The sequence below is a fragment of the Thamnophis sirtalis genome, unplaced genomic scaffold (genome assembly GCF_051295495.1).
Source record: "Thamnophis sirtalis isolate CommonGarterSnake01/CBP01778 unplaced genomic scaffold, rThaSir2_p1.2 scaffold_5, whole genome shotgun sequence".
Lineage (NCBI taxonomy): Eukaryota > Metazoa > Chordata > Lepidosauria > Squamata > Natricidae > Thamnophis > Thamnophis sirtalis.
The window spans coordinates 2,102,962-2,125,155 of NW_028261385.1; the positions used below are offsets into that span (position 1 = coordinate 2,102,962).

Consider the following 22,194-nt stretch of genomic DNA (forward strand, 5'->3'; position numbering starts at 1 on the left):
CTCCTCCTCCTCCTCTTCCCCCTCCTCCTCTTCCTCCTTCTCCTCCTCCTTCTCCCTGTTCAAATCTCACCGGCTCAGGGTCGACTCAGCATTATGGGCCCCGGGCAGTGTACAGAGGCTAAAATGAGGACCCGGATTGTTGTTGGGGGCAATATGCTGACTCTGTAAACCGCTTAGAGAGGGCTGAAAGCCCTATGAAGCGGTATATAAGTCTAACTGCTATTGCTATTGCTAAGACCTCCAAGGTCCTTTCCAGCCCTGGGATTCTACGATTCTCTCATGAAGGAACTTAACAGTCCAGCCAGGAATCTTATTTGATGTTTATTCATATAAAGGATTTGGAACAAGTGGGACCACGGCTTGCTTGTTTAACTTGATGGCACCAATTAAAGAGCTTAGTGCAAATGTGATTCCATAAGGAAACCTAAAGCAATGCGCCAAGGACCCAGAATGCTGACTTCACATATATGTGGCTGCTCGGTCTGGCAAAGCTGAATTAAGAATGGATTTTGAGACTGATGGACTCCTTGTTGAAAACTTTTGGACTTTGCAGGACACACACAGACACACACACACACACACACACACACACACACCAAGCAAAGTTTTTTTTCCCATAGAAAGTTTTTTATTTTCCATTTTCATAGCATATAATCACATGTATACTATTACACAGTCAATATGATGTTGTATTATTAAGTAATTACATCAATTCATCTTACCATCAACTACCAAAGGGGGAAAAAAACCAATTATTGGCTCTTCTTGCTCTCCATACACCATATTTATACCTTATCCGACACTTTCTTCCCCTCTCTCCTTCCCCCTTTCTACATCCTTTTCTCCTCTATGTCTACTCTACTTCCCTTCTTTCCCCTTCTCCTCTCTCCCCTTACCACTCCTCCTTATAAACCTCATCTTCCCCCCTCACCCTCTCTCCTGTCCCTCTCTTCCTATCTATCTTCTCTCCTCTGCTTCCAACTCTTCTACATCCTGTCTTCCCTCCATCATTTTCTACTCTGCTTCCCCTTCCTTTCTCCTTCTCCTCTCTTCCCTTACCACTCCTCCTTATACACCTCCTCTTCCCCCTTCCCCCTCTCTCCTGTCCCTCTCTTCCTATCTTTCTTCTCTCCTCCGCTTCCCACTCTTCTACATCCTTTCTTCCTTCCATCATCATTTTCTACTCTACTTCCCCCTTCCTTTCTCCTTCTCCTCTCTCCCCTTACCACTCCTCCTTATACACCTCATCTTCCCCCCCTCACCCTCTCTCCTGTCCCTCTCTTCCTATCTTTCTTCTCTCCTCCGCTTCCCACTCTTCTACATCCTTTCTTCCTTCCATCATCATTTTCTACTCTACCTCCCCTTCCTTTCTCCTTCTCCTCTCTCCCCTTACCACTCCTCCTTATACACCTCCTCTTCCCTCACCCTCTCCTCTCCCTGTCCCTCTCTTCCTATCTATCTTCTCTCCTCTGCTTCCAACTCTTCTACATCCTGTCTTCCCTCCATCATTTTCTACTCTGCTTCCCCTTCCTTTCTCCTTCTCCTCTCTTCCCTTACCACTCCTCCTTATACACCTCCTCTTCCCCCTTCCCCCTCTCTCCTGTCCCTCTCTTCCTATCTTTCTTCTCTCCTCCGCTTCCCACTCTTCTACATCCTTTCTTCCTTCCATCATCATTTTCTACTCTACTTCCCCTTCCTTTCTCCTTCTCCTCTCTCCCCTTACCACTCCTCCTTATACACCTCTTCTTCCCCCCCCTCGCCCTCTCTCCTGTCCCTCTCTTCCTATCTTTCTTCTCTCCTCTGCTTCCAACTCTTCTACATCCTGTCTTCCCGCCATCATTTTCTACTCTACTTCCCCTTCCTTTCTCCTTCTCCTCTCTCCCCTTACCACTCCTCCTTATACACCTCCTCTTCCCCCCTCCCCCTCTCTCCTGTCCCTCTCTTCCTATCTTTCTTCTCTCCTCTGCTTCCCACTCTTCTAACCTCCTTTCTTCCCTCCATCATCCTTTTCTACTCTACTTCCCCTTCCTTTCTCCTTCTCCTCTCTCCCCTTACCACTCCTCCTTATACACCTCCTCTTCCCCCTTCACCCTCTCTCCTGTCCCTCTCTTCCTATCTTTCTTCTCTCCTCTGCTTCCCACTCTTCCTCTCATTCACTTGGTGCATTTCAGCTTCTGAGCAAATTCCCTTTTGTGTTGATGGTATTTATAATTCCAATTCAATATACATAAAAAAGAAAAAATAGCAGTATACATGTACAATCATAATACCTTCAAAGCCAACACCCCTCCTCCACCAGCAAAGTTTTGATTGCAGTGTCAGGATTCAGTCAGAATAGAGCTGGAAGGGACCTTGGGGGGTCTTCTAGACCCACCCCCTGTTCAACGCAGGAGACCCTATACCAGTGATGGCACTGAGTGCCGAAAAGGGAATGTGCGCATGTGCTCTCATCAGGGATGTGCCCCGGAAGAGAAGCTGCCAAGTGAGCATGCGCACGCTGGGAAAGGAACATCCAGTTTCCAGCACGCACATGTGCACCAGCCAGCTTGTCTTCCGGTTACTGGCATGCATGCACATGTGGCGATCAGCCATCCAGCACCCATGCGCACCAATAGAAACTGGAAGACCAGCTCCTCTGCTCTCTGGCACTGCCACAAAAAACAGCTGATGGTCGCACGCCAGAAACCTGGAAGAGGACATGGCTCCGCGTGCCACTTCGGCCACGTGTGCCAGAGGTTTGCCTGTGCCCTTTCAGACAAATGGTTGTCTCCAGTCTCTTCTTAAAAAACCCCACAACTTCTGGTGGCAAGCCGTTCCACTGGTTAATTGTCCTCACAGTCAGGAAATTTCTACTTAGTTCTAGGTTGCTTCTCTCCTTGATTGGTTTCCATCCATTGCTTAGTTTTGACAGCATGCATTCTGGGTGTTGTAGTCAAACGTGGTTGGAAGATGCTGACCAGTCGAAATCAGAAAAGAGCTGGAAGGGACCTTGGAGATCTTCTAGTCCAACCCCTGCGGGAGCAGGAAACCCTGCCCCATTTCAGACAAATGATTGTCCAGATCCTTTGCGAATGCCTCCAGTGGTGGAGCAGTTGATGGAAAAGTTATTCCATTGGTTAATTGTCCTCCCTGTTAGGAAGTTTTTTCCTTAATTCCAGGTTGCTTCCCTCCTTGATTAGTTTCCATCCGTCGCTTCTTCTTCTGCCTTCTGGTACTTTGGAGAATACGTTGACCCCTGCTTTTGGGGGGGGCAGCCCCTCAAATATTGGAATACTGCTCCAGTATATCACAGAAGTGAGTACACCCTCTCACATTTTGTAAATATTTAAGGGTATCTTTTTCCAGCAGTCTTGACATTAATGGCTGTGTGTTACATTATTTTGAGGACACAGCACATTTACACTGTTATACAAGCTGTTTACTCACTACTTTACGTTGTAGCCAAGTGTTCATTTCTTCAGTTTTGTCACACGAAAAGATATCCTTAAATATTTACAAATTTCAATTCAATTTATTAGATTTATAGGCCGCCCAATCCCGAAGGACTCCGGGCGGCTTACAGAGAACAAGAAAAGAAATAATAATAATAATAATAATAATAATAATAATAATAATAATAATAATAATAATTTTAAAACTTCCCCAATACGCATACGTTCTGATCGGGGCTGGACCCTACATAATAAGGTCAACAGCCCCCAGGCCTGCCGGAACAGCCAGGGTTTTAACAGCTTTTCTGAAGGCCATGAGGGTGGGTAAGGTTCGGATCTCTGGGGGTAGCTGATTCCACAGGGTCGGAGCAGCCACAGAGAAGGGCCTCCTCCGAGGCCCTGCCAGCCGACACTGTCCAGCTGACGGCGTCCTAAGGAGGCCCACCCTGTGGGATCTTATCGGCCGTTGGGAGGTATGTGGCAGTAGGCGGTCTCACAAAGACGCTGGTCCTGAGCCATGTAGGGCTTTAAAGGTAATGACCAACACCTTGAATTGCGTCCGGAGACCAATTGGCAGCCAGTGCAGCTCGCGGAGGATAGGTGTAATATGGGTGTATCTCGGTACACCCAATATCACTCGCGCGGCTGCATTCTGGACTAGCTGTAGTCTCCGAACACTTTTCAGGGGTAACCCCACAAAATGTGAGGGGGTGTACTCACTTCTGTGGTGTATATAAAACACTGGAATACTGATATGAAAATATCAGAATTGCCATTCTGATATATATCTATATATCTATCTATATCTATATCTATATCTATATCTATCTATATCTATATCTATATCTATATCTATATCTATATCTATATCTATATCTATATCTATATCTATATCTATATCTATATCTATATCTATATCTATATCTATCTATCTATCTATCTATCTATCTATCTATCTATATATATATATATTGTGTGTGTGTGTGTGTTTGTGTGTGTGTGTGTGTATATCTATATCTATTAGATTTTTTACAACCCCCGGTATGCCCAAATATGGGAGGAAGATCACTACTTCCATTCTCTGTCCTTCGGCTCGTCACAAGAGACCATCCAGGCAGAAACCCAATATTTTTACTGTTGCCTTTTTTGTCTCCCTTTATTTATTTATTTATCAGCACAAATACAACATATATGTGTGTGTGTGTGTGTGTGTGTGTGTGTGTGTGTGTGTGTGTGTATTTACCAAACCTGCAGACATCCCTACCCTCATGAAAAAGGCTAATTTCCCAGTAGAAACTGCAAGGTCAAAGGGCTACATAGAATGTCCTTGTAGCAATTGATGATGCATCCCTTTTTGTAAGTGTCCATTTGTCATTTTCCCTCTAAAACGTTACTGGAGAACTGGGAAAGGTGTTGAAAAAGACGTGGAAAGTTGGCAGGACAGGTGATCCTCAGCCTAGGGCCACAATTGAGCCCCAAATGCAAAATTCTCTTGCAAAATTCTCTAGGCACTTGTTGAATGAGTTTTGCCTCATTTGACGACCTTCCTTGCCGCAGTCGCTAAGTGAATCTGGCTTCCGCCTTGACATTGCTTGTCAGAAGATCGCAAAAGGGGATCACGTGACCATGAGACCCTGCAACCGTTATAAATGTGAGTCAGTTGCCAAGCGCCTCAATTTTGATCACGTGAGCATGGGGATTCTCCAACAGTTGTAATTGTGATAAACGGCTGTACGTCACCTTTTTCAATGCTGTTGTAACTTTGAATTATAATGATAAGCACAGGTACAGTATAGGTGGTACCTTGCTCAATAGTAGTAACTGTGAGAGGGATCTTGGAGTCCTAGCGGACAACCATTTAAATAGGAGCCAGCTGTGTGCAGCAGCTGCCAAAAAAGCCAACACAGTTCTAGGCTGCATCAATAGAGGGATAGAATCAAGATCACGGGAAGGGTTAATACCACTTTATAAGGCCTTGGTAAGGCCACACTTGGAATACGGCATCCAGTTTTGGTCACCATAATGTAGAAAAGAATGTGGAGACTCTAGAAAGAGTGCAGAGAAGAGCAACAAGGAGGACTAGGAGAGTGGAGACTAAAACAAAGGAAGAACGGTTGCAGGAACTGGGGATGTCTGGTTTAATAGAAAGAAGGACTAGGGGAGACATGATAGCAGTCTTCCAATCTCTCAGGGGTTGCCACAAAGAAGAGGGAGTCAAACTATTCTCCAAGATACCTGAGGGTAGAACAAGAAGCAATGGGTGGAAATTAATCAAGGAGAGAAGCAACTTAGAACTGAGGAGAAATTTCCTGACAGTGAGAACAATTAATCAGTGGAACAACTTGGCCTCCAGAAGTTGTGAATGCCCCAACACTGGAAGTCTTTAAGAAGATGCTGGATGGCCATTTGTCTGAGGTGGTATAGGGTTTCCTGCCTAGGCAGGGGGTTGGACTAGAAGACCTCCAAGGTCCCTTCCAACTCTGCTATTGTATATTTGTACTAAATGACTGTTGTAAATCAAGGACTATCTGTGTTTATTAATTATGTTAATTGGCCGCCTATCTTGTATCAAAACGACGCACTAAAGAAGCCTTCCCTGCTTTTTGAAAAGCGAGCAAAGGGGAAATGATTGAAATGCAGCTAAATTATACATGGAATAGAGAAAGTGGTTGGGTGGCCTTCCTCCCTCTTTTAATTGATGGATCATCCGGTGAAGCTACCAAACAGTTGTACAGATGGCCATAAATATGCATGACTATGAGAGGATTAGATTAATTTATGGACAGCAATGAATCCTGATGGCTACATGTTACTTTCAGAGAGAGTGTTCCTCTCGACCCTTAATCCCAAAAGGTGCTTTTTTCAAGAGGCAACTGGACTTTCTGGTTTTTTTTCTTTTGAAGACGTTTCTCTTCTCATCCATTCAGCTCTGACTGGATGGTGGGGAAGGGAAGGATTTTATATTCCTTGCAGACACAGCTGGTCATTTGCATCCTTTGAGAGGGTTGTTGAGGCCACTTGGAGGTTCATCTGTGTCCTCAGGGTCACCTGAGGGGGGGGGCTCCTGGTTCCTGCAGTCTGCCATTTTCCCTCTGGAAATCCATTCCTTCTCCCATCCTATTCCAAGGGTCTTCATCCCAAATTGTACAGCTAAACGTTTGTAGAGATTCTCAGCCATCCAGGTCATCGTTCTCCCAAAGGTGCTTTTTTCAAGAGGCAACTGGACTTTCTTGTTTTTCTTTGAAGACGTTTCTCTTCTCATCCAAGAAGCTTCTTCAGCTCTGACCGGATGGTGGGGAAGGGAAGGATTGATACTCCTTGCAGACAGCTGGTCATTTGCATCCTTTTAGAGGGTCCTTGAGGCCACGGAGGTTTATCTGTGTCCTCGGGTGACCCTCGGAATTCATATTCCTTGCAGACAGCTGGTCATTTGCATCCTTTTAGAGAGTCATTGAGGCCACTTGGAGGTTTGCCTGTGTCCTCAGGGTCACCTGAGTGGTGCAAATGGTTCCTGTAGTCTGCAATATTTTTCCCTTTGGAAATCCATTCTTACTCCTGCCCCATTCCAAAGGTCTTCATCCCAAATTGTATAGCTAAAAGTCTGTAGAGATTCTCAATCATCCAAGGTCCTGGTTGTCCCAAAGGTGCTTTTCTTCAAGAGGCAACTGGATTTTCTGTTTTTTTCTTTGAAGACGTTTCTCTTCTCATCCAAGAAGCTTCCTCAGCTCTGACTGGGTGGTGGGGAACGGAAGGATTGATGCACCTTGCAGGCAGCTGGTCATTTGCATCCTTTTAGAGGGTCCTTGAGGCCACTTGGAGGTTTGTTTATCTGTGTCCTCAGAGTCACCTGAGTGGTGCAAATGGGGGGGGGGGTGGAGCCTTCATGGCTGCAGGATGTTTTCTGCTCTGTGTCGTCATCCTGCAGCCCAGAAGGCTCCACCCCCCACCCCCTCCACCCGAGGTGGTGCAGTGGTTAGGGTGCAGTACTGCAGGCCACTTCAGCTGACTGTGATCTGCAGTTCAGTGGTTCTAATCTCACCGGCTCAAGGTTGACTCAGCCTTCCATCCTTCCGAGGTGGGTGAAATGAGGACCCGGATTGTTGTTGGGGGCAATATGCTGACTCTGTAAACCGCTTAGAGAGGGCTGAAAGCCCTATGAAGCGGTATATAAGTCTAACTGCTATTGCTATTGCTCTATCTATCTATCTATCTATCTATCTATCTATCTATCTATCTATCTATCTATCTATCTATCTATCTATCTATCTATCCGAGGTGGCGCAGTGGTTAGGGTGCAGTACTGCAGGCCACTTCAGCTGACTGTTATCTGCAGTTCAGCGGTTCTAATCTCACCGGCTCAAGGTTGACTCAGCCTTCCATCCTTCCGAGGTGGGTGAAATGAGGACCCGGATTGTTGTTGGGAGCAATATGCTGTCTCTGTAAACTGCTTAGAGAGGGCTGAAAGCCCTATGAAGCGGTATATGTCTAACTGCTATTGCTGTTGCTATTTGCACTACCATTTCCCCATTGGTGCAGGGGCTTCTGAAATAAATGTGTTGTTTTTGTTCTCCTTCTCCCTTTTGTTCTAAATAGTGGGTCCTATTTCGTCCCTGGTTCTGGACTTCGCTGCCTTCGACGCTGAACTGAGAGAAGCGGAAACCGAAGGAGGCGAAGAAGAAGAAACGGAAGTGGCAATAACAGAGAAACAGGAATTGCCGGTAAGGCTTCATAGCAATCTTCTACCTGAGGGTGGTCAGATTGGAAGGGAGCTTGAAGGTCATCTAGTCCAGTGTTTCTCAACCTTGGCCACTTGAAGATGTCTGGACTTCAACTCCCAGAATTCCCCAGCCAGCAAATGCTGGCTGGGGAATTCTGGGAGTTGAAGTCCAGACATCTTCAAGTGACCAAGGTTGAGAAACACTGATCTAGTCCACCAAGCAGGAGACCCTCTACCATCTCTGACAGATGGCAGTCCAGTCTCTCCTTGAAAGCTTCCACTGATGAAGCTCCCAGAACCTCTGAAGGCAACTTCTGTTCCATGGGCTGATGGATGGATGGATGGATGGATGGATGGATGGATGGATGGATGGATGGATGGATGGATGGATGGATAGATAGATAGATAGATAGATAGATAGATAGATAGATAGATAGATAGATCCAACTCTAGGTAGGGATGGAGGATAGCTAGCTTGCGAGAGAGAGAGAGAGAGATGGATGATAGATAGATAGATAGATAGATAGATAGATAGATAGATAGATAGCTGATAGATAGATAATAATAATAGATAATGATAGATAGATAGATAGATAGATAGATAGATAGATAGATAGGCAATCAGATATAGATAGATAGATAGATAGATAGATAGATAGATAGATAGATAGATGATAGATAGATAGATAGATAGATAGATGATAGATAATAATAGATGATAGATAGATAGATAGATGAATAGATGAATAGATGATAGATAGATAATAATAATAGATAATGATAGATAGATAGATAGATAGATAGATAGATAGATAGATAGATAGAAAGATAGATAGGCAATCAGATATAGATAGATAGATAGATAGATAGATAGATAGATAGATAGATAGATGATAGATAGATAATAATAATAGATAATGATAGATAGATAGATAGATAGATAGATAGATAGATAGGCAATCAGATATAGATAGATAGATAGATAGATAGATAGATAGATAGATGATAGATAGATAGATAGATAGATAGATAGATGATAGATAGATAGATGATAGATAGATAGATAGATAGATAGATAGATAGATAGATAGATAGATAGATAGATAGATGATAGATAGATGATAGATAATAATAGATGATAGATAGATAGATAGATAGATGATAGATAGATAGATAGATAGATAGATGATAGATAGATGATAGATAATAATAGATGATAGATAGATAGATAGATAGATAGATAGATAGATAGATAGATAGATAGATAGATAGCCAACCAACCAATTGTCTTCCTAACCCTTTGAATTTGATGATGGGTTGAGTCTTTCCGTCAGAATTAATTATCATTCAACCTTGGGTGACCGGCCCTTCTGCAGGATGGAATCCTTGCTCGTTTTCAGCTCAGCCTCCCTCCTTCCTCCAACAGGAAATCCTGGTCGAGAGAGAGGAGGAGGTCCACACCCGAGGCGTACAGGAGCGGAAGCTGACCAACCAGTTTAATTTCAGCGAAAGAGCCTCCCAGACCTACAACAACCCTGTGCGGGTAGGAATCCTTCCTTCCCTTTGGATCCCAGGCAAAGCTCCCTTTTCCGGGACTCTTTCAAGCAGGGTAGAGGTTGTCCTTGACTTACGACCACAGTTGAGCCACCCCCACCCCCAATTTCAGCTGCTAAACTGAAGTTTCACCCCATTTCATGACTTTTCTCACTACAGTTGTTAAGTGAATCACAGCAGTGGTTAAGTTAGTCACATGGTTGTAAAGTGAATCGGTCTTCCCCCTTGACTTTGCTTGTCAGAAGGTCGTAAAAGGGGATCACATGAACCCCCCCGCCCCCCCCCCAGGATGCTGCAACCATCACAAATACAGATCGTCCTGGACTTAACAACCACAATTGGGTTTAAAACGTATGTTGTTAAGTGAGACATTCGTTAAGTGAGATTTGCCCCACGTTATGACTTTTTTTGGCCTTTTGAATCACTGCAGCTGTTAAGTGAGTCAGGTGATGGCTGTCAGGTGATGTTCACGTTCCCTCAGACTGTTGGGGGGGGAAGGACAGGCTGGGTGGGCATGGCTAGGTGGTCATGTGACTGGGTGGGCGTGGCCAATGCAGCAGTCCATTAAACAACGCACACAAATTAAACGTTAATTTGTTTTGCTTCTGGGGTGTTTTATTTGCTTTTGTTTGCATTTTGCTCTTTTGGATGCCTTTTCTTCTTCCTAGATGGTTTTATCAGTTTCGGAGTCTCGTGGTGCCACTTCAGGGAACTCAGCTTGGCAACAATTATTCCCAGCCCCAAAGAGCTTCAGAAATCTCTCTCTCTGCCTCTGTCTCTCTCTCTCTAACTCTCTTTCTTTCTCTCTCTGCCTCCCTTTCTCCCTCTCTTTCTCTGTCTCCCTCTTTCTCTCTCTCTCTCTCTCTGCCTCTCTCCCTCTTTCTCTATCTCCAGTTGTTTAGGAGTCTCGTGGTTCCACTTCAGGAAACTCAGCTTGGCAACAATTATTCCCAGCCCCAAAGAGCTTCAGAAATCTCTCTCTCTGCCTCTGTCTCTCTATGTCTCTCTCTCTGCCTCCCTCCCGCTCTCTTTCTCTCTGTCTCCCTCTTTTTCTGTCTCTCTCTCTCTGCCTCCCTCTCTGTCTCTCCCTCTTTCTCTATCTCCAGTTGTTTAGGAGTCTCGTGGTTCCACTTCAGGAAACTCAGCTTGGCAGCAATTATTCCCATCCCCAAGGAGTTTGAAAAATCTCTCTCTGTGTGTCTTTCTATCTGTGTCTCCCTCTCTTTCTCTGTCTCTCTCTTTTTCTGTCTCTCTCTCTCTCTGCCTCCCTCTCTCTCTGTCTGTCTGTCTGTATCTCTCTTTCTCTCTGTCTCCCTCTATCTGTCTTCCTCTCTTTCTGTCTCTCTCTCTCTTTCTCTATCTTTAGTTGTTTAGAAGTCTCATGGTCCCACTTCAGGGAACTCAGCTTGGCAGCAATTATTCCCAGCCCTAAGGAGCTTCAGAAATCTCTCTCTCTGCCTCTGTCTCTGTCTCTCTGTCTCTTTCTCTGTCTCTTCCTCTCTCTTTCTCTCTGTCTCCCTCTCTTTCTCTGTCTCCCTCTTTTTCTGTCTCTGTCTCTCTCTCTGTGTGTCTCTCTCTCTCTTTCTCTATCTTCAGTTGTTTAGGAGTCTCATGGTGCCACTTCAGGAAACTCAGCTTGGCAGCAATTTTTCTCAGCCCCAAAGAGCTTCAGAAATCTCTTTCTCTGCCTCTGTCTCTGTCTCTCTATCTCTCTGTCTCTCCCTCTCTCTTTCTCTCTGTCTCCCTCTTTTTCTGTCTCTCTCTCTCTCTCTCTCTCTCTCTCTGCCTCTCTCCCTCTTTCTCTATCTCCAGTTGTTTAGGATTCTCGTGGTGCCACTTCAGGAAACTCAGCTTGGCAGCAATTATTCCCATCCCCAAGGAGCTTCAGAAATCTCTCTCTCTGCCTCTGTGTCTCTCTCTCTCTAACTCTCTTTCTTTCTCTCTCTGTCTCCCTTTCTCCCTCTCTTTCTCTGTCTCCCTCTCTCTGTCTCTCTTTTTCTGTGTGTGTGTCTCTGTCTCCTTCCCTCTTTCTGCCTCTCACTCTCTTTCTCTCTGTCTCTCTTTCTCTCTGTGTGTGTCTCTCTATCTGTGTCTCCCTCCCTCTCTTTCTCTCTGTCTCCCTCTCTTTCTGTTTCTCTCTCTCTCTGTCTCCCTCTTTTTCTCTGTCTCCCTCTCTGTGTCTCTCTCTCTCTCCCTCTTTCTCTATCTTCAGTTGTTTAGGAGTCTCATGGTTCCACTTCAGGAAAATCAGCTTGGCAGCAATTATTCCCATCCCCAAGGAGCTTCAGAAATCTCTCTCTCTCTCTGCTTCTGCCTCTGTGTCTCTGTCTCTATCTCTCTTTCTCCCTCCCTCTCTCTCTCTCTCTCTCTCTCTCTCTCTTTCTCTATCTCCAGTTGTTTAGGAGTCTCGTGGTGCCACTTCAGGAAACTCAGCTTGGCAGCAATTATTCCCAGCCCCAAAGAACTTCAGAAATCTCTTTCTCTGCCTCTGTCTCTGTCTCTCTATCGCTCTGTCTGTCCCTCTCTCTTTCTCTCTGTCTCCCTCTCTGTCTCTCTTTTTCTCTGTGTGTGTGTCTCTCTTGTCTCCCTCCCTCTCTTTCTCTCTGTCTCCCTCTCTCTCTCTGTATCTCTCTCTCTTTCTCTGTCTATCTTCTTGTGGTGGGGGAGATGAAAAATGGACCAGTTTTTGCCCTCCTGGGGCACCTCCCTGCCTCCAGAAGGATTCTGCAGGCAAAATCCAGGCGAAAATGGCCCATTTTTTGGCCAAATACAGTCCATTTTCACCATTTTTTTGGCCTCCTGGGGCCAAAGTGTGGGCGGGCTGATGTGGGCGGGGCAGCCCTGTGGTCCCGTGAGGGCCAGATTAATGGCTTTGGTGGGCCGCATGTGCCCCCCCCCCCCCGGGCCGTAGTTTGAGGACCCATGGTGTAACTCTTGTCCCGCACGCAGCAGATTTTACCCACCCTTGGAACTCCCATAAAATTAACTGCGCGGTGCTCCAATTCTGGGATGAAATCCTTGACGAACGTCTTTCTTACAGGACAGGGCCTGCCAGATGGAGCCCCCACCCAGAGCCACTTTCTCGGACACCGCGAACCAGGTAACTGCTCCTTTCTTCCTTGTGGGTCTGCCCGTGACCCGTCAAAACCGCGGAGGACAAAATCGCGCTCGATGAAAGCGCGCATTTGACGTCATCACAGCGCGACGAAAAAAATTAAAAATTGAAATAAGAATAAAATTAAAGCAAGCCGATTCACATAAAGGTAAGGGTTAGGTTTAGGTTTAGGGTTAGGGTTAGGTTAAGGGTTAGGGTTAGGGTTAGAGCGTTAGCGTTAGGTTTAGCGTTAGGTTAAGGGTTAGCGTTAGGTTTAGCGTTACGTTAACGGTTAGGGTTAGGGTTAGATTTAGGGTTAGGTTTAGGGTTAGGTTTGGGGGGGTTAGGGTAAGGTTTTCGCTTTATTTTTACATTTTTCGATCACAGCGCGATGTTTTCGTCGCGCTGTGATGACGTCAAATGCGCGCTTTCGTCGACCGCGATTTTGTCGTCCGCGGTTTTGTGGTGGAACCGGTCTGCCAGGGCACCTGTGCATCCAATCTAGCATCTGTCAACAGAGGGATAGAATACAATCCTAGGCTGCATGAACAGAGGGATGGAATCAAGATCACGTGAAGGGTTAATGCCACTTTATAAGGCCTTGGGAAGGCCACACTTGGAATATTTGCATTCAGTTTTGGTCACCACGATGTAGAAAAGATGTGGAGACTCTAGAAAGAGTGCAGAGAAGAGCAGGAAAGATGATTAGGGGCAGTGGTGGGTTTCAAATTTTTTTCGAACCTACTCTGTGGGTGTGGCCTCCTTTGTGGGAGTGGCTTGCTGGCCATGTGACCTGGTGGGAGTGGCTTGCCGGCCATGTGTTCTCTCTCTCTCTCTCTCTTTCCTTCCTTTTGTCCCTCTTTCCCTTTTTCCTTTTTCCTTTCATCTCTCTCACTTTTTCTTTTTTTCTTTTTTCTTTCTTTCTTTCTTTCTTCCTTTCTTTCTTTCTCTTTCTCTCTCTGTGTGAGTCTGTGTGTGTGTGTGTGTGTGTGTGTCTGTCTGTCTGTCTGTCTGTCTGTCTGTCAGTGGAGGGTTTCCAAAATCTTTGGAACCTCTTCTGTAGGTGTGGCCTGCTTTCTGGTGGAACCTCTTCTAACCGGTTCGGTAGATTTGACGAACCAGTTCCACTGAACTGGTGCGAACTGGTAGGAACCCACCTCTGATTAGGGGACTGGAGGCTAAAACAAATGAAGAACGGTTGCAGGAACTATGTATGTCTCGTTTAATAAAAAGAAGGATCAGGGGAGACATGATAGCAGTCTTCCAATATCTCAGGGGTTGCCCCAAAGAAGAGGGAGTCAAGCTATTCTCCAAAGCACCTGAAGGCAGAACAAGAAGCAATGGGTGGAAACTAATCAAGGAGAGAAGCAACCTAGAACTGAGGATAAATTTCCCGACAGTGAGAACAATTAACCTGTGGAACAGCTCACCTCCAGAAGTTGTTGGTGCTCCATCACTGGAGGCTTTCAAGTAGAGATTGGACTACCATTTGTCTGGAATGGTATAGCAGAGGTGGTATTCAGCAGGTTCTGACCAGTTCCGGAGAACCGGTAGCGGGAATTTTGAGTAGTTCAGAGAACCGGTAAATACCATCTCTGCCTGGCCCCACCCCCATCTATTCTCTGCCTCCCGAGTCCCACCTGATGGGGAGGGAATGGGGATTTTGCAGTATCCATCTCCTGCCATGCCCACCAGGCCACCCCCACGCCCACCGAACCAGTAGTAAAAACAATTGAATCCCACCTCTGGGTATCGGGTGTCCTGCCAGATCAGAGGTCTGGACTAGAAGACCTTCACAGTCCCTTCCAACTGTTATTCTGTTAGTCAGTGCAACGCAGTGATGTGCGGTGAGGTTTATGGCTGGTGAGGCAAAAAGAAAGAAAGCGGCTTTTGCCCGCCCCGTCACTATGTCCGACACAGAGGCGGGGTGGGCAAAAAGAAAGAAAGCTCCAGCCTGCCAGCAGAGGTGGGTAAAAGACCCACCTCTGCTGGCGGGCTGCCCAACACAGAGAAAGAAAGCTGGTGGGCTGCCCCCCCACCTCTCCTACCCCCCCTTCCCTCTGAACGCACGCATACACACACACAAATTACTTACAATTACTTACAAATTACAATAATTTTGAATTCCTCCCCCCTCCCTCCGACCCACATACCTTTTCCAGCTGTTTCACAGAGGATTTCAACTCTGCTCTTGTCTGCCATCATGAAAATGTTAAAATGTAAAAGGAAAAAGGCAAGAGGTGCTGAGGTCAGGCCGGATTAGCTGCTGCCAGAGCCTCCAATGGATGACTCTGCCTAACTCTTTAAAAAAAAGCCTCTAAAAAAAGCGCCCTCTACAGGAGGAGGCGAGAGAACCACCTGCCTCATCTACATAAGGAATTTTTCGGCTTTTAACCCTTGCTTAACTCTGCTCGAGTGATCATAAAGTCAGACTAAATGAGGCACGTGGTTCTCCCGCCTCCTCCTGTAGAGGGTGCTTTTTTAGAGGCTCTTTTAAACAGTTAAGCACTAAGCAGAGTCATCCACGGTGACTCCGGCAGCAACTAGCTCAGCCTTTTTCCTTTTACGTTTATTTTTCTTTTCATGATGACAGTGGTGAGGCTCTGCCTCCCCTGCTTCCCCTGACTGCACATCACTGGTACAACGCCTTGCCTCCAGATGTTGTGGGTGCTCCATCGCTGGAGGTTTTCGAGAAGAGATCAGACAACCATTTGGGTCTCCTCCATTTGTTCCAAGCAACTGAGGACAATCTTTGAGAAATCTGACTTAGAAATCTTGTTACGTGTGTCTGAATGATTTTAGACTTTGAGGTGCTGGGGCAAAAATAACTTGTGCAAGCTTTTGCAATGTAACACCCATGGAATTGACGTTCTACTCAAGAAATAGGAGAAGAGGGGGTGAAAGAGGGCACAAGGGAGGTACAGGAAGATAATTTAAAATAAAATGCAGATAGAAGATTTCACTGGGATTGATAGTCGCAAAGAAAAAAACAGAGAAAGGGGAAGATCCCACAAAAGAGAAACCACAAAACAGTAAGGGAGGAAGGAGAAACAGGGGAAACTCTGGGAAAAGTTACTCGAATAATAAAAGTAAATACCCTGAAGAAAAGATACAATAACCACAAAAATAGGAAAAAGAAATTAGGAGAAAGGGAGAGAAGAAGAAAAAGAATTAAAAGTGGGATTTTTGAGAGTCCGAGAGAAAATGGTTAAAAGAGAAAGAAAGGAGAAGAGAGTTACATTAGTAGACCAAAGAGAAATAGTAGTAAGATTGTTATTGTTATATAATGAATAAAGAAATAAAGAAATTATTGTATATGGTTAATTGTAAAAAAATTGAAAGAAATGCTCTTTCTGTTTAAATTGAATTAGAAGATATATGTTGTTTACAGTAAAATACACCAATGGAGGAAATAAGAAAGGGAAATTTGGTGTAACTTGGAAGGGGCAATGGAAGATATTGTTTATGTAGGAAGAAAAATAAGTATAAAGATGAAAATCATAGGAGAGAATAATTTGGCTGAAAGTGAAAGCAAAGCTTTGGTGTAAAACGGACTATGTAAATGAGAGGGTGTGTAAGGGCTCCTCTCCTAACTTAAGAAAATGAAGACACTTGAAACAGAGTATTTTGAAAGGAATCTTTTATTAAGAAGAATGGAAGCCATTAAAGTCAAAGCAACGTCTGAATCCCCTTAGGCAATGCAAGTAGAATTAAAGCATTAGAGATTCCTCCCATTTGTTAGAATGCAGATTCTAGCCAATACACAAGTGTGAAGATAGCAATAGCAGTTAGACTTATATACCGCTTCACAGGGCTTTCAGCCCTCTCTAAGCGGTTTACAGAGTCAGCATATCACCCCCAACAACAATCCGGGTCCTCATTTCACCCACCTCGGAAGGATGGAAGGCTGAGTCAACCCTGAGCCGGTGAGATTTGAACAGCTGAACTGCAGAACTAGCAGTCAGCTGAAGTAGCCTGCAGTGCTGCATTTAACCACTGCGCCACCTCGGCTCATAAAGATGCTTCCTTTATCAACTGCCCTGAGAGCTGAATAAACATACATTCCTGTTCTCACCCCCCCTTGTCCCACACCAACACACACTCCGAACCAAAGATAAGTTACAGCATTTAATTAACAGACAGACAGGTCCTTGGCAGCAAACCGGCACAGATAAGCTGTGGCAGCAATCCAGCCTACCAAACTCACAATAATGTTCTCCTACATTAGTTCCTGCGTTGACTTCTGCAAGAGGGGCATGTGCACAAGCAGTCCTTTTATAGTCTGGAGAGGAGCCTAATGACCACCAGCTGAGTGCAATTACCTCCTGTAACTGCGCAACTGTTCCTGACGCCTATTAGCTCTTCGGTGCCAGGCATCCAGGAACAACTCACTACTGGCTTCTGGCTCACTCTGCCTTGTCTCCTCCCCACTGGTCCAAGGCTCAGGCGCCTCCTGGTGGCCAACCAGCCTCTCTGCGCCCTGCTCGGAGTCGGAACCCTGTCCAGGGTCCTCCACATCCTCCAGAGCCGACTCAGAGGGCCCCTCGCTGTCGGAGTCTGGTGGCAGCTCCAACGGCTCCTGCTGGGCCACAACACATTCCCATGGCTATCTTCTGTTAGACAGTAAAGTGAAACGTCCCAGATGGCCATTGTAAACGTTCCCCCAAAAGGTGATGGGATCTCAGGCATTTCAGGGCCAGGAAACCAGTTGTAAACATCAGTTGTCACAGGCACTGCCAATAAATTGACTCCAAGGCCCCCCTCTTCCCAATTGAATGGCAGTATCACTTTTAGGGATCTGGCAGGGTGTAAAGGAAAAAATCCGGACAATGCTTTGTTCCTATAATATATATAATTTGTATTAAAAAAAATAAAAAAAATCTTGAATTGGAATTGAAGGTCTATTTAATGTTATTTTTCCTCCTTTTTTTTCTGCCTGGCAGGATCTTAGCTCTTCCTCTCTGCCCTTGGGGAATTTTCTTATGGATCAGTGAAGAGCTTTGCTTGCAGATTCTACCTTTCTATCTTCTTTGCTTTTTCCTTCCCTCCTTCCTAAACCCACTTTCTTGTTTGCTGTCTTGCTTGGGCCTCTCTCTGCCTGGACTCCTCCCTCTCCTTCATCCTGTTTCGATTCCTGTTGGGATTCAAATTTTGCAAACCTTTGCGCTCAGGTACTGTCGCACGATAATAATTGGCACGCCTCTAATTTTGGTTGAGTTGCTTGCTATGCTTGCTTGGCGTTTTCTAGGAGAATGCATGGGGACCGAATTAGTGTTGTTGTTTTTTCAAGCTTGGTAAGAGATGTGGACTTCAACTCCCAGAATTCAGCTATGCTGGCTGGGGGATTCTGGGAGTTGAAGTCCACACCTTTCACAGCTTCCAAGTTTGGAAAACACTGGACTAGCTGAACCAAGAAAAGCATCTTCCGCTTGTGTGAATCTACGACTGACGCGCTCTTTGCTCCTCACAGTGGACCATCTACGACGTTTACGTGGAGGAGCTTCAAAAACTGGAGAAGTCAAAGGAGAAAGAAAAACAGAAAGCTCCCGTGACCAAGAAGGAAGACAAAATGATGGGAAGGAAATTAACCTCTCTGGAATCACAGGTGCTGTTGCATCTTTCCGTGTTGTGTTGAGCGTGCTTTAATTCCAGTCTTTCTTCAGGCCATCTTCTTATCTCCACCTTTGAATAGAATAGAATAGAATAGAATAGAATAGAATAGAATAGAATAGAATAGAAATGAAATGAAATGAAATGAAATGAAATGAAATATGGAATAGAATAGAGTGGAGTGGAGTCGAAAAAATGGAATGGAATAGAATAGAATAGAATAGAAATATAGAATAGAGTGGAGTCGAAAAGAATGGAATAGAATAGAATAGAATAGAATAGAATAGAATAGAATAGAATAGAATAGAATACTGTGGAGTGGAGTCAAAAACAATGGAATGGAATAGAGTGGAGTCGAAAAGAATGGAATGGAATGGAATAGAATAGAATAGAAATATGGAGTAGAATAGAGTGGAGTCGAGTCGAAAAGAATGGAATAGAATAGAATAGAATAGAAGAATGAAATAGAATAGAGTGGAATGGAGTCGAAAAGAATGGAATGGAATAGAATAGAATAGAATAGAATAGAATACTGTGGAGTGGAGTCAAAAACAATGGAATGGAATAGAGGAGTCGAAAAGAATGGAATGGAATGGAATAGAATAGAATAGAAATATGGAGTAGAATAGAGTGGAGTCGAGTCGAAAAGAATGGAATAGAATAGAATAGAATAGAAGAATGAAATAGAATAGAGTGGAATGGAGTCGAAAAGAATGGAATGGAATAGAATAGAATAGAATAGAATAGAATAGAATACTGTGGAGTGGAGTCAAAAACAATGGAATGGAATAGAGTGGAGTCGAAAAGAATGGAATGGAATGGAATAGAATAGAATAGAAATATGGAGTAGAATAGAGTGGAGTCGAGTCGAAAAGAATGGAATAGAATAGAATAGAATAGAAGAATGAAATAGAATAGAGTGGAATGGAGTCGAAAAGAATGGAATGGAATAGAATAGAATAGAATAGAATAGAATAGAATACTGTGGAGTGGAATAAAAAACAATGGAATGGAATGAGAATAGAATAGAATAGAATAGAAATATGGAATAGAATAGAGTGGAGTGGAGTCAAAAAGAATAGAATAGAATAGAATAGAATAGAAATATGAAGTAGAATAGAGTGGAGTCAAAAAGAATGGAATGGAATAGAATAGAATAGAAATATGGAATAGAAATATGGAATAGAATAGAGTGGAGTGGAGTCAAAAACAATGGAATGGAATAGAATAGAATAGAATAGAAATATGGAATAGAATAGAGTGGAGTGGAGTCAAAAAGAATGGAATAGAATAGAATAGAATAGAATAGAATAGAAATATGGAATAGAATAGAGTGGAGTGAAAAACAATAGAATGGAATAGAATAGAGTGGAGTGAAAAACAATGGAATGGAATAGAATAGAATAGAAATATGGAATAGAATAGAGTGGAGTGGAGTCAAAAACAATGGAATGGAATAGAATAGAACAGAACAGAACAGAACAGAACAGAATTCTTTATTGGCCAAATGTGATTGGACACACAAGGAATTTGCCTTTGGTGCATATGCTCTCAATATACATAAAGAAAAATAAAATAGAATACATTCATTAGTCAACTAACCTGTTTTCTCTTCTGGTCACTCTAGCTGATATTTTATATAGGTAGTCCTCAACTTACAACCGTTTGTTTAGTGACCGTTCAAAGTTATAATGGCACTGAAAAAAGTGACTGATGGCCATTTTTCACACAACCATTGCAGCACCCTCGTGGTCACATAATGCACATTCAGATAGCTTGGCAACTGACTTGTATTTATGACGGTTGCAGTGTCCTGGGGTCACGTGATATCCTTTTGCGACCTCCTGACCAGCAAAGTCAACGGGGAAGCCAGATTCACTTAACAACTGTGTTCCTGTCTTAACGACTGCAGCGATACAGTTAACAATTGGGGCCAGAAAGGTCGTGAAATTGGTCAAAATTCACTTATTGACTGTCTCGCGGAAAGTTTGGGCTCAACTGTGGTCGTAAGTTGAGGACTACCTGTACATCAAACTCCCAAAAACCCTCGGAAAGGTTTTAGGGGACCAGGTGTCAACTGCCTGACTAGTGTATGTGAAATAAGGAAACACTCTTGGAAGTTTCGAATTCTCTAAAGTAAAACTTTATTGGATACAGCATTTTGGTACTAAAGAATCAAAACCAGCTCCCGTTTTCCCACACAAATGCTTGCTTAGTTCAACTATAGATTCCCTTTCTCCCCACCTCTGGTTGACCACATTGTCCAATTATAAGACATCTTCCTGTTATAGGAACAGTCCGCCTCTTTCTCCAGCATCTGCAGCAGTGACCTTGATGGTTTCCAGGCACTCATGATCCCCACATACATTCTTGACATTCCATTTCCCCCTTCCCTCTGCCAGTTCATTGGCAAGTTAGGTTTGAAAGAAGCAAAGCGGCTCAATCTTAACAGGTTAGTCCAGTGAGGTTTCTGGAAGAAGGATAAGGAGGGAGGGGGAGGAGGAGGAGGGAGACTGTGGGGTCCTTGGTGCTCTCTGAACTTGGCTGTTTTCTGGCAGATGTTTCATGACCCAACTAGGTAACATCATCAGTGCTAGAAATGAGTGGGGTTTGCTCTCTGTTTAAATTCAAGGGGCTTGGTCAGGGTTGCTAGTGTTATTGGTTTCTTGATTAGACTATTTTTTACTGCTTGGTTGTTGGCAAGGGAATAGGAATAGGAATAGAAGTTAAGAGAAGAGAGAGTAGAATAGAAAAGAAGTTAAGAGAATAGAATAGAATAGAATAGAATAGAATAGAATAGAATAGAACAGAAGAATAGAATAGAATAAAAGTTAAGAGAATAGAGAATAGAATAGAACAGAAGAATGGAATAGAATAGAAGTTAAGAGAAGAGAGAGTAGAATAGAAGTTGAGAAGAGAGAATAGAATAGAATAAAAGTTAAGAGAATAGAGAATAGAAGAGAAGAGAAGAATGGAATAGAAGTTAAGAGAAGAGAGAATATAATGGAATAGAAGTTAAGAGAAGATAGAATAGAATAGAATAAAAGTTAAGAGAATAGAATAGAACAGAAGAATAGAATAGAATAGAAGTTAAGAGAAGAGAGAATATAGTGGAATAGAAGTTAAGAGAAGAGAGAGTAGAATAGAAAAGAAGTTAAGAGAATAGAATAGAAGAATAGAATAGAATAAAAGTTAAGAGAATAGAGAATAGAATAGAACAGAAAAATGGAATAGAATAGAAGTTAAGAGAAGAGAGAGTAGAATAGAAGTTAAGAGAAGAGAGAATAGAATAGAATAGAATAAAAGTTAAGAGAATAGAATAGAACAGAAGAATAGAATAGAATAGAAGTTAAGAGAAGAGAGAATAGAGAATAGAAAGAAGAATAGAAAGAAGAATAGAATAGAATAGAATAGAATAGAATAAAAGTTAAGAGAAGAGAGAATATAATGGAATAGAAGTTAAGAGAAGAGAGAGTAGAATAGAATAGAAGAGAATAGAGAATAGAATAGAATAGAATAGAATAGAAAGAAGAATAGAATAGAATAGAATAAAAGTTAAGAGAATAGAGAATAGAATAGAATAGAACAGAACAGAAGAATAGAATAGAATAGAAGTTAAGAGAAGAGAGGATAGAATAGAATAGAATAATAACTTTATGGTCACTTTGAATGTACAATAATTGGCATACATTAAAATGAAATTCCATTGCATACACCTCTGAAAGGGTTACCACCTCTCATATAAGCTACATGAACACAACAAAATAAACAAATAAATACAAAATTAT

The 22,194-nt window shown here is 43.5% G+C and overlaps 1 protein-coding gene across 1 annotated transcript in view; it reads left to right on the forward strand.

Moving 5' to 3' along the window:
- Nucleotides 1-22,194, forward strand: part of DNAI1 (dynein axonemal intermediate chain 1) — a gene marked incomplete in the record, with an annotated part of 116,829 nt that overhangs the window by 34,211 nt on the left and 60,424 nt on the right. The window contains 4 exon segments of the mRNA XM_087715288.1: nucleotides 8,025-8,149; nucleotides 9,575-9,691; nucleotides 12,743-12,802; nucleotides 18,267-18,401. Of these exon segments, the coding sequence (XP_087571414.1) occupies nucleotides 8,025-8,149; nucleotides 9,575-9,691; nucleotides 12,743-12,802; nucleotides 18,267-18,401 (437 nt within the window).